The sequence below is a fragment of the Papilio machaon genome, chromosome 4 (assembly GCF_912999745.1).
Source record: "Papilio machaon chromosome 4, ilPapMach1.1, whole genome shotgun sequence".
NCBI classification, from domain to species: domain Eukaryota; kingdom Metazoa; phylum Arthropoda; class Insecta; order Lepidoptera; family Papilionidae; genus Papilio; species Papilio machaon.
In genome coordinates this window covers 2,715,504-2,732,313 of record NC_059989.1, presented here as the reverse complement: position 1 = coordinate 2,732,313, position 16,810 = coordinate 2,715,504, and the positions used below count along the sequence as shown (strand labels likewise).

At 33.6% G+C, this 16,810-nt stretch overlaps 2 protein-coding genes across 4 annotated transcripts in view; one reads left to right on the top strand and one right to left on the bottom strand.

The window, feature by feature from the left end:
- Positions 1–4,412: 4,412 nt before the first annotated feature.
- LOC106718384 (ATP-binding cassette sub-family F member 3) lies at positions 4,413–12,674 on the top strand. Its single transcript, XM_045686775.1, has 12 exons — positions 4,413–4,586; positions 4,771–4,876; positions 4,973–5,141; positions 5,456–5,670; positions 6,097–6,360; positions 6,974–7,174; positions 8,202–8,384; positions 8,863–9,036; positions 9,762–9,936; positions 11,138–11,318; positions 11,659–11,879; positions 12,448–12,674. The coding sequence occupies exons 1-12, from the start codon at positions 4,514–4,516 to the stop codon at positions 12,601–12,603; spliced, it is 2,118 nt and encodes a 705-aa protein (XP_045542731.1). The 5' UTR covers positions 4,413–4,513; the 3' UTR covers positions 12,604–12,674.
- A 1,092-nt stretch (positions 12,675–13,766) lies between these two features.
- LOC106718531 (nipped-B-like protein B) overlaps positions 13,767–16,810 on the bottom strand; it is a 58,775-nt gene continuing 55,731 nt past the window's right edge. For all 3 annotated transcript variants that reach the window (XM_014512646.2, XM_014512645.2, XM_014512644.2), the window contains exons 5-6: positions 16,600–16,774; positions 13,767–15,571 (exon numbers count right to left, since the gene is read on the bottom strand). In XM_014512646.2, the coding sequence (XP_014368132.2) occupies positions 14,156–15,571; positions 16,600–16,774 (1,591 nt within the window). In that variant the 3' untranslated portion in view covers positions 13,767–14,155. The remainder of the gene's footprint in view (positions 15,572–16,599; positions 16,775–16,810) is intronic.

The following is a 16,810-nucleotide window of genomic DNA, read 5'->3' as shown; positions in this document are numbered from 1 at the left end:
TAATTATTGACCAATCTACTAATATAGAAAGTTATGATTTTAATTGGACATTATATTCTACTAATTTTTCAATTGTTTGTTAGGTTTTGAATATCACTGTTGACTCAAAGGAACAAGCTCAGAGCCTAAGGCTGAAATTTATAGTCGGTACTTGGACTTTGCTTAGACTTATCTTACGAGTTTGAAATTTATAATCACATACTAAGGCTGAAATTTATAGTCGGTACTCGGACTTAGCTCCGACTTGACTTAGGTTTATCTTATGGCAAACTCATCTAAGCCTTTGCTTAAAGTTATCTCAGATTCGAATTTATAGTCGTTCTGGGCTGAGATTTTGTCAGCGTTGCCAATTTAGCATATTTTATGCAAAATTAGGCAGATTTTTATTACGTTTAGCACATTTTTCTTCATTTAGCATATATCATTATTTTTATTACCATATTAACTTATATAGATGTAAATGAAATTTAAAAATGAACATGATGCATTTTAGACGTATTCAAAAAATCACAAGGTAATCATTATATATTTTTTATAATAATTTAGTTCGGCATTCATAACAACGAGTATAGCAGATCCACTTTAATAGGCCACATTTAATACTTGGAGGACTTTTTAAAAAGATAGTATATTTAGGCATATTATAACAGGTCTTTAAGCACATTTTGAAGTAGTCGAGGTGGCAACAGTGATTTTGCTAAGCAAGAGAGTTTTACAAAGTTTCTATTCGCACAATATCTTCTTGGTACTTCTCAGTATTTAGAAAAAATATATTTAAAATACATGATCCATATATCATTTAACTTATTAATTTAATCGAATAGTTGCATTTATTTATAATTTGCTATCGAAATTATAAGCAAAACGACGAAATAAACATTTTTTAATTAACACTTTTGTAAAATTATGGTTGGGTATACGTTAGAACGGAACGAGATAATTTGACTTGACAAAGTAAATGACAACGTCAAACCCATAACAACAAAATAAAATAGATTTTGTTATTGTTGAGGTTAATATCTTTTCTATCATATTATGCATTTCTTCTGGAATTTGCCTTATCTACCTGGACATATAAAGATTCCATCCTTTGATGTTTACCCTGGACCCGTATTCTTACGGACTTTCCATACTTTATCTTTCATTTGGATTTGGCTAACGAACTAACAAGGATTTTAGAATGGATTTTTGAGGATATTGTCTCGAATAGATAAAATTGACAAGCTTGGAACATCGCATCAACAGGTAAATATGATCTGTACCGGCAATAAGTAATACTATATTTATTTTTCTGTTAATAAAAATAATCATGTACTTATACTTTAGAAGAAACCTTTTTCTTTGGTATTATTTTTTGTACTAATTTTCTTCTTTCTGTTGTAGACTGTTTGTGGAGATTTACCAGGCTTAAGCCAACCTAAACCGTACATCATCATAAATAAAGTTTCAAGAAAATTGAGTCAACTTCTACTGCAATTTATACGTTTCCCTATCTACCTACATACGCAAATTGGAATAATCGGGTAGCACTAACAACTTGCATGGACTATTAATAAATATATTTCTTCTTAAATGTTCAGAATATGGTTTTTGTTTGTTTATTTTATTGTAGCAATCCATGTCGTAAGCAAAATTGAAATCCTTTGAAGGGAGAAAGAAGTATTTGTAAGAGTAGGTAGGTACAAAATCCTTGGAAACGGAATGGTCATCAGGTGAATCCAAAATATATGAAAAAGGTTCAAAGTACGCACATACTCCGAAACAGCCATAACAATGACAAGTTCATATTGATATAATGCCAAATGCATATTAGTAAACTCCTTCGAAATCGTAGAACAGTGGTAAACACCAGCAACAACATCATTTACACGAATGGGTCGGCTCGCCCGGTAAATACCACGATCACACAGAAGACAGGCGGAAATGGAAGTAACTCCTAGTTTCGTCTGATGAATGGGCGTGTCTGAGGCCTAAATTTAGTCCTCTTCATTATTCCACCCTTTTCTTACAAGGAAATGATGGGAAGGTGAAGCGGATTTGACGGAAGAGTGGACGCCTAGGAAGGGGAAATATACCCTTTCTGTCCCTCCATCGATTATATGTAGGCAACGTATCTGCAATTACGGATGCATATAATATACGAATTTAAAAGTACTCGAGAAACGTGTCAGATTTCGCTAAGTCAACGATTTTGGTGACTTAGCATTTGCTAAGCAAACGTCTAAGGTAAGCTTAGCATGTGATTATAAATTTCAAACTCGTAAGATAAGTCTAAGCAAAGTCCGAGTACCGACTATAAATTTCAGCCTAAGCTTACCTTAGACGTTTGCTTAGCAAATGCTAAGTCACCAAAATCGTTGACTTAGCGAAATCTGACACGTTTCTCGACTACTTTTAAATTCGTATAATTTAAGCATCCGTAATTGCAGATACGTTGCCTACATATAATCGACGGAGGGACAGAAAGGGTATATTTCCCCTTCCTAGGCGTCCACTCTTCCGTCAAATCCGCTTCACCTTCCCATCATTTCCTTGTAAGAAAAGGGTGGAATAATGAAGAGGACTAAATTTAGGCCTCAGACACGCCCATTCATCAGACGAAACTAGGAATTACTTCCATTTCCGCCTGTCTCCTGTGTGATCGTGGTATTTACCGGGCGAGCCGACCCATTCGTGTAAATGATGTTGTTGCTGGTGTTTACCACTGTTCTACGATTTCGAAGGAGTTTACTAATATGCATTTGGCATTATATCAATATGAACTTGTCATTGTTATGGCTGTTTCGGAGTATGTGCGTACTTTGAACCTTTTTCATATATTTTGGATTCACCTGATGACCACTCCGTTTCCAAGGATTTTGTACCTGCCTACTCTTACAAATACTTCTTTCTCCCTTCAAAGGATTTCAATTTTGCTTACGACATGGATTGCTACAATAAAATAAACAAACAAAAACCATATTCTGAACATTTAAGAAGAAATATATTTATTAATAGTCCATGCAAGTTGTTAGTGCTACCCGATTATTCCAATTTGCGTATGTAGGTAGATAGGGAAACGTATAAATTGCAGTAGAAGTTGACTCAATTTTCTTGAAACTTTATTTATGATGATGTACGGTTTAGGTTGGCTTAAGCCTGGTAAATCTCCACAAACAGTCTACAACAGAAAGAAGAAAATTAGTACAAAAAATAATACCAAAGAAAAAGGTTTCTTCTAAAGTATACATGATTATTTTTATTAACAGAAAAATAAATATAGTATTACTTATTGCCGGTACTGATCATATTTACCTGTTGATGCGATGTTCCAAGCTTGTCAATTTTATCTATTTGAGACAATATCCTCAAAAATCCATTCGAAAATCTTTGTTTGTTTGTTAGCCAAATCCAAATGAAAGATAAAGTATGGAAAGTCCGTAAGAATACGGGTCCAGGGTAAACATCAAAGGATGGAATCTTTATATGTCCAGGTAGATAAGGCAACTTCCAGAAGAAATGCATAATATGATAGAAAAGATATTAACCTCAACAATAACAAAATCTATTTTATTTTGTTGTTATGGGTTTGACGTTGTCATTTACTTTGTCAAGTCAAATTATCTCGTTCCGTTCTACCGTATACCTAACCATAATTTTACAAAAGTGTTAATTAAAAAATGTTTATTTCGTCGTTTTGCTTATAATTTCGATAGCAAATTATAAATAAATGCAACTATTCGATTAAATTAATAAGTTAAATGATATATGGATCATGTATTTTAAATATATTTTTTCTAAATACTGAGAAGTACCAAGAAGATATTGTGCGAATAGAAACTTTGTAAAACTCTCTTGCTTAGCAAAATCACTGTTGCCACCTCGACTACTTCAAAATGTGCTTAAAGACCTGTTATAATATGCCTAAATATACTATCTTTTTAACAAGTCCTCCAAGTATTAAATGTGGCCTATTAAAGTGGATCTGCTATACTCGTTGTTATGAATGCCGAACTAAATTATTATAAAAAATATATATTACCTTGTGATTTTTTGAATACGTCTAAAATGCATCATGTTCATTTTTAAATTTCATTTATATCTATATAAGTTAATATGGTAATAAAAATAATGATATATGCTAAATGAAGAAAAATGTGCTAAACGTAATAAAAATCTGCCTAATTTTGCATAAAATTTGCTAAATTGGCAACACTGACAAAATCTCAGCCCAGAACGACTATAAATTCGAATCTGAGATAACTTTAAGCAAATGCTTAGATGAGTTTGCCATAAGATAAACCTAAGTCAAGTCGGAGCTAAGTCCGAGTACCGACTATAAATTTCAGCCTAAGACCAAGTTTATTCTTTAGCTGAGCTCAGAGTTTTATGAATTATAAAAAAAAAAAACAATTTGACAGTTTCTCCGTTGACGTGACACCTTGACATAAACTTGATAGTTTTCAAATAAATGTTAAAATAATTTATAATTCTTGGTAATAACCAAGTCCTACACAATACTTCTACAACTGAAATGGCTAACTGTGGTGATTTTATTAAAAGTCAATTTCCTTTAATAGACGATGATCTTAAAAAATATGTGGAAGGTACGTTTTTAGAGGTTAGAAAACGGTGAAACTTTCTTTGTAAAAAGTTAATGAAAATTGCACATTTATTCGAATAAACTTCGTTTTGGCATTTCTTTTATATTTTTAAGTTTCATGTAAAATTCTGTGATAAAACGTGTTACATTTAATGTTTATTTAAAGGTGGTAATATTTTCTTTTTTAGATATCTTAGATAATAGTGCTGGAGAATTTGAAGATACCGAAGAAATTTATGAAGCTGTCGGTGAAGTTTTACAAGGAATATCAGAAAAGTCAGAAAATGACATTAGGTAATACAATTTTCTGAAATTTTATATAAAAAAAGTTTTAATATAAGTTTTATAAGTATCATAAAACAGCAATTTGTTTTTGTCATTTTGTTTTAGGGAAATATGTGAGCAGTTATTACATATGCTTCAACCTGATAAGACAGGAAATACAAATGGTCCCAGGAAAGTTCTCGATGCTCCCATACATTTGGCTTCCATGACAACAACTACAAATGATTCTGAAGAACTAAAGAGTATATGGTTGCAGACCAGAGATGATAATTTTGTAAGCAGATTTCAAATATGTCTAACATAAAAAGTATAAATTGGATATAGATTTAATTTTCACAAATTATGATGAAACTATTTCAACTATGTGACTGTAAAATAGAGAACAAAAGAAAGGTATTCTCAGATAGGTGTCTTTTTTGTTTAGGGTCTCTTAGGTAATTTAGGTGACATTTAAACATTTGTAAAAATTAAATTCTTACTGGGGCCCTCTTAATGCTGCTTAAGGAATGGTTGATGAAAGTAGCAATGACTTTTTAAATGATTATGACCCATTATTAGATTTATAACATAAAATACTTTTATTTTCAGAAAGTAGATGCTAAAAAATTAGAAAAAGCTGAGGCAAAATTACAACAGAAACAGCAAAAGCAGAAAGATGCAAAGGTACCAGTTGCTGCCCCAATCTTACAAACTGCCACTGCATCACAAGTCACCTCTAAGAAGGACAGCAAGTTAGAAGCAAAGGGCACTAACAGAACTCAAGATATAAGGATAGAAAACTTTGATATTGCCTATGGTGATAGGTATGTTTATTTCATCTAAATTAAATGTTTTATGCAGACAGAGATAATGTTTATCAAATTGATTCAAGACTCAATTGCCTCCCAATCATAAAGTAAATTAATCATAGACTTGCTTGAGTTAAGTCAAATATTTTATAGTATACTGTTTTGTATGAAGTAATTAATATCCCGTTTATTAGTTAAAAACTGTGGTTTAACTTTTTAAAGGTACTTAGAATTAAAAAAAACATAAGCATATATGATGTATTTTACAAACTATTATAAAAGTCAAATTAATCAACTGTTTTACTCTACTTATTATGTCTTAATCTACAATTCTGAAGGCTAATCTAAGTAAATCAATTAAAATGCTTAGAATAATGAAATTATAAAACAATAATTTATACAGCATTTTCTATTCAATGTACAATACTTCATAATTTTCAGAGTATTATTACAAGGAGCAGATCTTGTTCTGGCATTTGGAAGAAGATACGGCTTGGTCGGAAGAAATGGTCTCGGTAAAACGACATTGTTGAGAATGATATCAGCAAAGCAACTAAAAATACCTTCACATATATCTATATTGCACGTAGAACAAGAAGTAGTGGGTGATGATACGTTAGCGTTACAGAGTGTTCTAGAATGTGATACAGTAAGAGAGGATTTAATTAGAAGAGAAAAAGAAATAACAATAGCTATTAATAATGGGTAAGTAAAAAAGTTGTGACCTTTTTCTCAATGATATTTTAGTTATGTTCGCTAAAAGTGTACCTATTGGTCATTGTATGAGTCAAATATTCTCTGAATAATATTTCCAGTATATTTTGAGGTGTTTTTTTTATTATTTTTATTATTTTCCCAGAGTTAAAATTTACTTTAATAAAAAATGTTATAGTTATGGAGTGTGTTGTTTAAATTAAAAAAAGTATGTTGTTCTAAATACTTTGGTAGTAATCGCTAGCACACTCTGTTATATGAGAGACTGCTTAAGGAAAGACAGTATATTATAGTAATAGTTTATAGCCGGATGCCTAATTTTAGTCCTCTTTCCCTTCTCGCCCTTTTCTTATTAGGAAAGGACATGATTTGATGGAGGAGGAGATGCATAGGAAGGTTAAATATTATCTTTTTGTTTGTCTCCTCCTTCGCTGATTGAGGGTGAGGATTGAGGGCGAATGTCTATGGGCAGCGGTCGCTTCGCCATTTCGGCGAACTCATGTGGCCGGTTGCTCATTTGCCACCTTGTAATATAAAAAAAATATAAAATAGTTACCCTTGTAATATTCATAAGAATGTAAAATAATAATTTGTTTTATTGTAGATCAACAGATCCATCATTATCAACAGAGTTAAGTGAAGTGTACGCCCAGTTAGAGAATATAGAGGCTGACAAAGCTCCTGCGCGTGCTTCAATAATCCTCAGTGGTCTAGGTTTCACCACTGAGATGCAGAACAGAGCGACCAGGACATTCTCCGGTGGCTGGAGAATGAGGCTAGCTTTGGCCCGTGCGTTGTTTTCTAAGTAAGTTTGTTATTAATACTATCTGTCGCCCGCGAATCCGTCCGCTCGAAATAAAAAAACGTAATATCTTATGTGTTCTTTCTTAATATGTTCTACATCAATTTTAGCGGTTTTAGTTGGAGATACCTTCTAACAAACATCTATCCATACATACAATTATTCGCATTTTATTATACTTTTACGTGCATTGTTGACTATACTGTTTGTTTTGTATTTCCTCATTGTTTTTATGTCAAAAAAATACACAAAAAAATTCATATAAAATTTTGTTTTTTGTTGTAATTTTTTCTCAATGATCGTTTCTAGTTGCGTCACTAAAATTTGATGTTGTATTTTTATGTATTGAAAAGAAGTCTCTTGCATATTAACATACTGTAATATACATAAAGGAAGTTAAAATTAAATAATAAATACTATGTAAATATAATAATGCATATTTTCCATATTAACTAATGATGCAATACAAAACAACTGTGTTATCATAGACCTGTATTATAAAAATAGCTACTTTAATGTTATTCACTGAATTATGAATAAACCTGTTCCTAGTTCAGTGTATAGTAAACAGAAATATAGGTTGTAAATATGAGTTGGTTCTACATTTAAAAAAATAAATCTTTATAACATTTAAAGTAAGGAAATGTTTCTTTCCTATAAACTATTGAAAATTGTACTTAAATTTTCTCATACGTCATCACCTTGAAAAAGTGATTTATATGTTTAAAAATATTAATATACTAGCTGTCTCCGCGAATCCGTCCGCGGTGACAGCTAGTAATAAAAAACCATAATGAAGTAGCCTATCTGTTCTTACACACTATGATCTATATATATGCCAAATTTCAAACAAACATCCATCCATTCAAACATTTATAATATACCTATAAGTAAGAGTAATGATTTCTTAGCACCTAATAAATATGGAATTTAGTCGACTCTTATTGATAAGAATGGCACAGTTGTTAGTACCAATTTTAATCGGAATCATTCAATTTTAAATTCAAATGAATTCTTCTCTGTATTTCAGACCAGATTTACTATTGCTCGACGAACCTACCAACATGTTGGACATAAAAGCTATCATCTGGCTAGAAAACTACCTGCAGAATTGGCCAACAACGCTGCTCGTTGTGTCTCACGACCGGAACTTCCTCGACACTGTTCCCACTGATATATTGCATTTACATTCACAGAGGATAGATACATATAGGTAAAATTAATATATAAGCGAAAATTAATTTTATACATATACAGTGTAGGAATTTAATTTATATACCTAGAAAACAATCCACCTACGTTTTCCGGTGTTTGTTGTCACGCGTCGATTGTTCTTACGTAAATAATCGCATTTTCGTAATGTAAATTTTACATCATATTACCATAAACATTATTGGAATTTACTATTATATTGACCATTTATTAATTAAGAAAATATCTTACGGTGGAGGTGAGATAAAATTCATAATTAAATATAATCCGTAATAATTTTTAAACGATCCATTTCTTATGAAGAGGTACCCCGTATCTCTCCTTTCTAGAAATCTTTACCTCACATAGGAGGTACGTTATTAACGATTTGTAATGAATTTGATTAATCTAAAAATTTAATACATTTAATCTAAGTTAAGAATAGGGACCCCCCGTTCAAGAAAATGGGGGGCACGTTATTATTGAACGTTATGTCACAGAGGTAACTACGAGCAATTCGACAAGACGAAGAGCGAGAAGCACAAGAACCAGCAGCGCGAGTACGAGGCGCAGCAGCAGCAGCGAGCGCACATGCAGGAGTTCATCGACCGCTTCCGATACAACGCCAACCGCGCCTCCTCCGTACAGAGCAAGATCAAGATGCTCGACAGGCTGTGAGTTACATACACACTAGCTACTAGCGACATCTATGTTACATTCAGACACTAATTTAACAGCGCCATCTAGTGAGTGTAGCTTATTTTCAAATATATGTACTGCTGTTTGGTTCATTGCGGTTGATTCTATCAGAATTCTATCTAGATTTCTATCTATAAAAAAATCTACTTAGACATAGAAGAAGGAATGACACGATAGCTACAGTACAGATATCTTTTTGTTTTAAATCATAAGGTGGCAAACGAGCAAACTGGATTCGCCGAAATAGCGAGGCGACCGTTGCCTATAGACATCCGCAAATGCAGATGCGTTGTCTAGCTTCAATCAACGGAGAATTGGACGCACAAAAAGAGGATATTTCTCCTTCCTAGGCGTTCCCTCTTCCTCCAAATCCACCTTCCCTTCCCATCCTTTCCTATAAAGAAAAGGGTGGGAAGGGAAAGAAGACTAAAATAAGGCCTCCGGTACCACACTCATCAGACTGTACGCAGAATTACTTCCACTTGACGCCTGTCTTCTGTGTAGTAGTGGTATTGCACCAGGCGAGGCCAATTCGTGTACCCAACAAATATTGTTGTTGCGGGATCTATCACTGTCTATCTTGACATTTTTGATTCTGTCAGGGAGGCCCTAGTTAGCTTTCATAATTTGAGTTATTCCCACCAGGTCAGATATTCTTATCGGTCTATACTGTGTTTATTTTAATTAAGTATGTTTTTAGACCAGAGTTAAGACCTGTAGAGAAAGAGATCGAGGTGCAGCTGAGGTTTCCGGAGACGGAGCCACTTTCTCCGCCAATCCTGCAACTCAACGAGGTCGGCTTCTACTACGCAAAGGACAAAGTTATATTCTCCAATGTCAATCTCGGTGCTACACTCGAATCTAGAATTTGTATTGTAAGTATATATTTTTAAAATAACTAAAAAAAAAAAAAAATCTTAAAAATTTCTGAATGTTGCGAAATGATTAAACTTTTATTATAAATTTTACAATAAATAAGAACAAGATAAAGTTATATAAAATGAACAAAATGTAAGATAAAACCAAAACGTCAAAAACTGAATGAATGTTAAAAAAAATCTATATATATAAAAGAAAGTTGTGTTAGTTACACCATTTATAACTCAAGAACGGCTGAATCGATTTGACTAAAAATTGGTGAGCAGGTAGCTTAGAACCAGGAATAGGACATAGGATAATTTTTACCCCGTTTTTTTTTTTTTTTTCCGCGCGGACGGAGTCGCGGGTATAAGCTAGTATTTTATAAAAAATATCCAAAAAGGCTGAAGGAAAAAGGCTGGATGTAAGCCTGAGACCGCAAACAGTTTCGTAAAAATTATTTGTTACGTTTTTCCATGCGAGAGATCTATATGCATTACTTTTTCGTATAGTAGTATATTTTATATTTGAATTCAACTATTTCTTATATATTTATAGTCTTAGAGATAGAATTATTATGAAATATTTTATATTTGGTATTGATATTTAAATCGGAGATTCCAATGAAAAAATTCATAAGAATCGTGTCTAAAAGTGAAGGTACATTTTATTTGTTAGCAATTCTAATGTCACTATCGACCTTGATGTCGTTACAACTACGAGAAAATGCAAACATTGGCTAAAATTATATTGTTTAATAAAATTGAACTTTATTGTATGAACGAAGATTTTAAAAATTTTATTGATAATTATAAAAAAATAATTTAGATAAACTAGCTATACGGCGATATAATGAGACTGCACTTATACGAAAGTCTGAAGTACGAATAAATTTCTATATTTCATGATATAATACGTTTTATATAATAATGTACACTATTTATTCCATATTGTGACGTCATAGGTAATAAAAATAGATAGGGCGAATAAAATAATTGTTTTGAGGTTATATTTATTTTAAATTTGAATTCCTTAAAAATAAATTATACGGAAACATTTATTGTAACTATGTGTTACGATTGCAGTGACACTTGTCATATATTTATGTCACTATTTTATTCAAAGAGAATTTAAATGATAATAAATAAGTTCAGGGGTACAAACACAGTGGTAAGTAACATTTTGGTTTTTAATTAATGCTATAGTATATTGTAACAGGTTGGTGACAACGGGGCGGGTAAGACGACGTTACTGAAGATAATAATGGGCATATTATCACCAACGAGCGGAGTGCGAAGTGTACATCGCGGCCTCAAGTTCGGCTACTTCTCTCAGCATCACGTTGACCAGCTCGATATGAATGTCAACTCTGTCGAATTGCTGCAGAAGACGTATCCCGGTAATATACTACTTGTTAATGTATTATATAGTCTATGCATGTTGCGCCTTTATACTTAATCTATGCCAACTTCCTCCTTTCTCTCTCTCTTTCTCTGTGCTATGTTCCTGTCAAGAAGTGTTGTCTGGTGCCTTTCTATAAATCCTTTATAATTCTGGATACAATAAAGTATAATTATCTACCACTGCCATTTTATTGCAACACTACCGAACAACATGATATACTGTTGAGAGAATTGATGGATTCAGATCATAGCAAAAAAGTTTAATGTTATTTGTAATTAACATGACAATGTTTGTTCTAATGATTACTGTTTTATAAAGAAGGTTTTCCATTGCAGGTAAATCAGTAGAAGAGTACAGACGTCAGTTGGGGAGTTTCGGTGTGAGCGGTGACCTCGCGCTGCAGACCATCGCCAGCCTCTCTGGAGGTCAGAAGTCTCGTGTCGCCTTCTCCGCCATGTGCATGGCCAATCCCAACTTCCTCGTCCTCGACGAGCCCACCAACCACCTCGATATTGAAACTATCGAAGCATTGGGCAAGGGAATCAATAAGTATACAGTAAGTACACCATAATTATATTAAGTGATTAAGTGTATTTATACTAAACTAGCTTTTACTCGCGACTCCGTCCGCGCGGAATAAAAAAAATGCACACAAGATAAAAAAGTTCCTATGTCCGTCTCCTACTTCTAAGCTACCTCCCCATCAATTTTCAGTTAAATCAGTTCGACCAATCTTGAGTTATAAATAGTGTAACTAACACTACTTTATTTTTAGCCGACTTCAAAAAGAAGGAGGTTATCAATTTGACTGTATTTTTTTTATGTGTGTTACTGCGTATCTCCGCCCCTGGTGGTCCGATTTTGATAAAAATTATTTTAATCGAAAGGAAGTGCTTGCAGATGGGTCCCATTTTTTTTTTAAATAACTAGAAGACTAGTAGATTTTGTATATATATTGATTTACACTAACGAGGATCATCAGCCAAATAATTAATACCAGAAATCTACAAAAGTGTACTCTTTGATTAGTCTGATTTTAAAAATAATTTTGTCTCCTTCTATCATATATTTTAAGGTGATGATTTTCATGTATTTTTCTTAATTTAGGTAAAATTGTGTTTTAGGGCGGTGTGATTCTAGTATCTCACGACGAGAGGTTAATACGAATGGTGTGTAAGGAGCTGTGGGTGTGCGGCGGCGGCTCCGTCTCCAGTGTTGAGGGCGGCTTTGATGAGTATCGCAAGATCGTAGAGAGAGAACTCGATGCCCAGAATAAATGAGCGCATCCACAAAATAATTCATTATGTAATCTGTGTATAAAGTATTTCTAAATTATATTATGTAAAATAAATATTTTTCAGTTTTTTATTATTTTTATCGATATTTTTTTACTGAATGTCAAAATAAGTTTGTCCAAAGCAGCAAATGTGTTTCTGAACAAATAAAAAAAAAGAAGTGTGCTAAGCTATTGTAGCTAAATATTGTGTTGTATTGGCATATTTAGTCTTGGAAATCTTATGGTCCTGTGAGGGTTAAATGATGATTTTTGACAGGTGTCAGTTTAAAATTATGGCAACACTTTAATCGATTGTCAAAGTTTACTCTGATGACTTTTAGATTTTCGGTGTATGCCTCTGGTCATTTAAATTTAATTTTTCACTCTATTATGGCATCTTATACCTCTAAAGATCCTTTAATTTTTTTTTTTTAGGAAAAAACGAAACTAGTAAATTAGGATATTCTTTCGTTTTACACTTTATTATTTATGACAAATGTTAAATTCACATCTTAGTGATTAAATAATACTGATTACCTTTAGTACCTAATACATCGAAATCAAGACTAAATTCTTACAATATCTAGTTTTAATAATTTTCTAGTAAAATATTTTATTAAGGGAGGGTTAAATTAAAATCCAATAATTACTATGCAATTTTTTATTTCATACCTTTAACCTTCCTCTGTCTTCTCTTTTCATTAAATAAAAATTTAGGATACAATTCCATAAAGAATCAGAAATACTCTCATTACCATGGCAATAAAAAATATTAACTTATAAAAAAATGAATATTTACAAATCATAAATTCAAATATACATTTAATATGACTAATGCAGCAACGGAATAGAGTTAAAGGATAAAAAAAAACCTATTCAGTTGAAAATATCGAATTAAATATAATTACGAAAGCTAAATAAAAATTCAGCTGAATACTTCATGCATGCTTCATTTTTTTAAATATATAATTTAAATGCAATTTTATATCTTTTGATATTTTCTACGCGGAGAATATGGAATGAGATATCGGAGGGGTAGTTTTAAAGATTTAAATACGCACATAACCTCAAAATGTGACGGATAAATACTTTTTAATTCCATTATTTTTATTGTTAATATTTAAGAAAATTAATTCATCGTCATTATTTAAAACATATAGATACTGATAATATTAGATAAATAAAATAATCACGTGATTTTAAATGCTCGTCTCTACATAAATTTAAAATATTTTGCAACCATTATTTCCATATACTTTATCATAACCAGCTTGATATCGTATTTAGAGCTTATTTACGTATTTAAATCTCTGGCTATTTCTTCTATTGTATTATATGAATGTAGTTATGATTTAATATAGTTCTATTGTATGTGTACCGACTACACTTTACTTATGGCAATTTCATGATTGTTAGGTTAAGTAAAACTTATGTGTAACACTAGCAGATCACAAAAACTCTTAAACTAAATGCGTCCAGTTGGCAAAGACAAATGGCGATTGGATCACTCGGCTCCTGCAGTTTGCAGAAGGGAGTCTTTATCTTTAGTTTGTAGTTTACTGATGCTTCTTACGCCTGTTCTTTGTTTTGTCCGCGTTCCTGAGTACTTCAGCGTAGGATAGCTCGAGTTTCCTCAACTTGTGTATCTCCTGCGAGGCGGTGCTCTGCTTGATGTCCCAGGAATCGGTCTCCGAGTTCCATCCCTGATAGATCTTTCCGGTGCGACCGCTGACGCTCGAAGAGGGAGAATGCATGTTGCGGTTGTAGAACTGCATCGTATTTCCATTCCATTCCATTTCGTTGACTCTCACCAGCGGGCTGGCCTCGATCGGCCTGTAGTCTCGCCTCTTCTTGTTCGACTGCTTCTGGTAGGTGATCTTAGGTGGTGACGGGAAGACCGGCGAGTCCGCGCCCTGCCGGTCTTGGCTGTGTTTGCGGTTGCGGTGACGTGACTTCTTCCGAGTGGCCGCGATGTACTCCAGCGGTTGACGAACGAGCGGAGTTAGTACGCGCTCTTTATCGTTTTCTTTTTCTTTTTCCTCTTCTTTCTCAGTAGAAATATTGGGAGTCTTTACTTCTTTTTCATTACTCTTTGCACCCTTCTTTTTAACTTTTTCATCGGTGGCCTCTACTTGGGTCGGCTTAGTTTCCTTTTTCTTTTCAGGTTTCTTTTCCTTAACGGGTTCTGGAAGTGGTACCTCCATTTCTTTCAAGGTTGGCGTTTCCGGCGCGGTTATATCGGATACTGGGAGAGATTGTTCAGACATGACTGAAGACAGTACGCTTTGAGTATCATCTGTGAAGTTGCCGGGTGGCTCCTCCGTGGCGGGGGTTACTGGAGGCACTTTACCAGCTGTAGTATCATCGAGAAGGGGCAGCCTCTCTCCTTCGTCTTTGTTTTCAGCGGCCTTTTTGAGAATAGTGAAAATTTCTTTGAACAATTCGCGATATTCCGGTCGGTTGCGGAAGCGACTGTCCATCGGGCTGACATCGTCGTAAATGCTAAATCTGTAATGCTCGCCGTCTGCGATTGTGCAAAGGAAGGAGCCTGGCCTTTCTCGCTCAGTTTGTGTTGCTTTGTTGCTTGTTTCGTCGGAGAATCCGGAGCTTGATGTTTCCGCTTCGGAGAAGTCTGGCGTTTGGATGATCTTCTTGCGAGAAGTTGATTCAGTTTTCTTAGTTTGGTTATCCTTGTGGGCTTCTTCGCTTCCTCCGTGGCCGCTCTCTTCATCGGTATCTTTGACGTTGAACTGGCTGTAGTCGCCGGAGGTCTGCAGCTCATCTTGTAGCGAGAGAGGGCCGGATTGATTTTGTGCGGGCAGCGAGCTGTCTTTGTTTTTCCTATTGTTCTTCACCTGTGACAACTGAACTTCCAAAAGAGCTTCGTATTTCTGAACCAGCTCCCTGTAAGGATTCTCTTGGCCGTCATCCTTATTGGCCCAAATACCTTGGAGCAATTTTTCCTTAGCATTCTGTAAAGCATTAAAGTTTATTTTACTCTAAATTCTAAACATAATATACTACCGGTGATTTAACAAACACTACAAGAAATAGACATAAAGCCCATATTAAAAAGAAATGATGATTCGATTCTTTGGTTACTTTTTTTAATGATTACGATTACAATGACGTGAAGATAAGATTATTTTGAAGGTAAGACATCTTTTATTAAATAGAAATTCATTATTTATGTCAAAGTCAATGTCCTAAAAGATTTCTAGTGAATTATTAGATTCAAGTTCAGAGTTAGTCTTAAATCACAGTATTGTGATTCAATATTCAATTATTTAATTAGTCAAAAATACAGCCATTACTCCACAAAAACACAGTCAACATGGATAAATACAGTTTCAAACAAATTAGGACAAGCATAATTGACAGTTAGCCAAATCTCCGATAAAGCTGCGATTAGGAGATTATTAATTTAGACACATTACAATTCACACATGATCTAATGACCGTCACCCGATGATAAGTTACTTTGATGTCCACTCGCTTTGAGTACGGTGTCAGTAATGGACGTACCTTCGACTACATACGATATATCCAAAGAAAACTACTGCAAATGCGCTTCATAATGCATATGCAAAGCGTGATCAACAACATCAAGGGCAGTTGGAAAAGCTTTGTTGCCTAAAACGATCGAAACATTCGTATGAGATTTATAACTAATTGTGTTTTTCAATTTGGTGCTAGGATATGATTAAATATTTAAATAGAATTTCAATTCGTAATTACAATAAATTTATTGTAATGGGATCTACTGAATGTTTCATTTTCATTTCTATTTTAACGTTTATAAGTATGTTAGTAATTGTTAATTTGTTTTGCACATATCATTGCGGAATGGTGAGTTAATATTGTTACTATATACATACTTCTACATATATCTACACAAAAACATGTTAATAAAGAACAAGAAACTATCACAGAAAGATAGGAAAGCTATAAAGGGAAAGTTAAGTTAGTTTTAAAGCGCGCATGCGTTTGTAATACGTACATCGAATTTGACGAGTTTGCTGGTGACGTGATCCTCTCGGGGACTATCTTGTCCTGATGGTGTGAGGATGAGCGAGCTGATCGCACTCCTGTCATCATCATCACCGTCTAATATGGACGACATATCATCGCCCCTTTCGACGCCTCGTAGACATCTGATGCAAAGCTGTCCTTGTCTGTAATATAATAAAATTCGTTTAGAGTTATAAATT

What these genes read in the sequence shown, in the direction of transcription:
- LOC106718384 (XM_045686775.1), top strand. Translation starts at nt 4,514, where the DNA reads ATGGCTAACTGTGGTGATTTTATTAAAAGTCAATTTCCTTTAATAGAC. An exon ending in GATATTGCCTATGGTGATAG is followed by an intron (nt 5,671 to 6,096) that starts GTATGTTTATTT and finishes CATAATTTTCAG; the next exon opens with AGTATTATTACAAGGAGCAG. An exon ending in CAGAGGATAGATACATATAG is followed by an intron (nt 8,385 to 8,862) that starts GTAAAATTAATA and finishes GTTATGTCACAG; the next exon opens with AGGTAACTACGAGCAATTCG.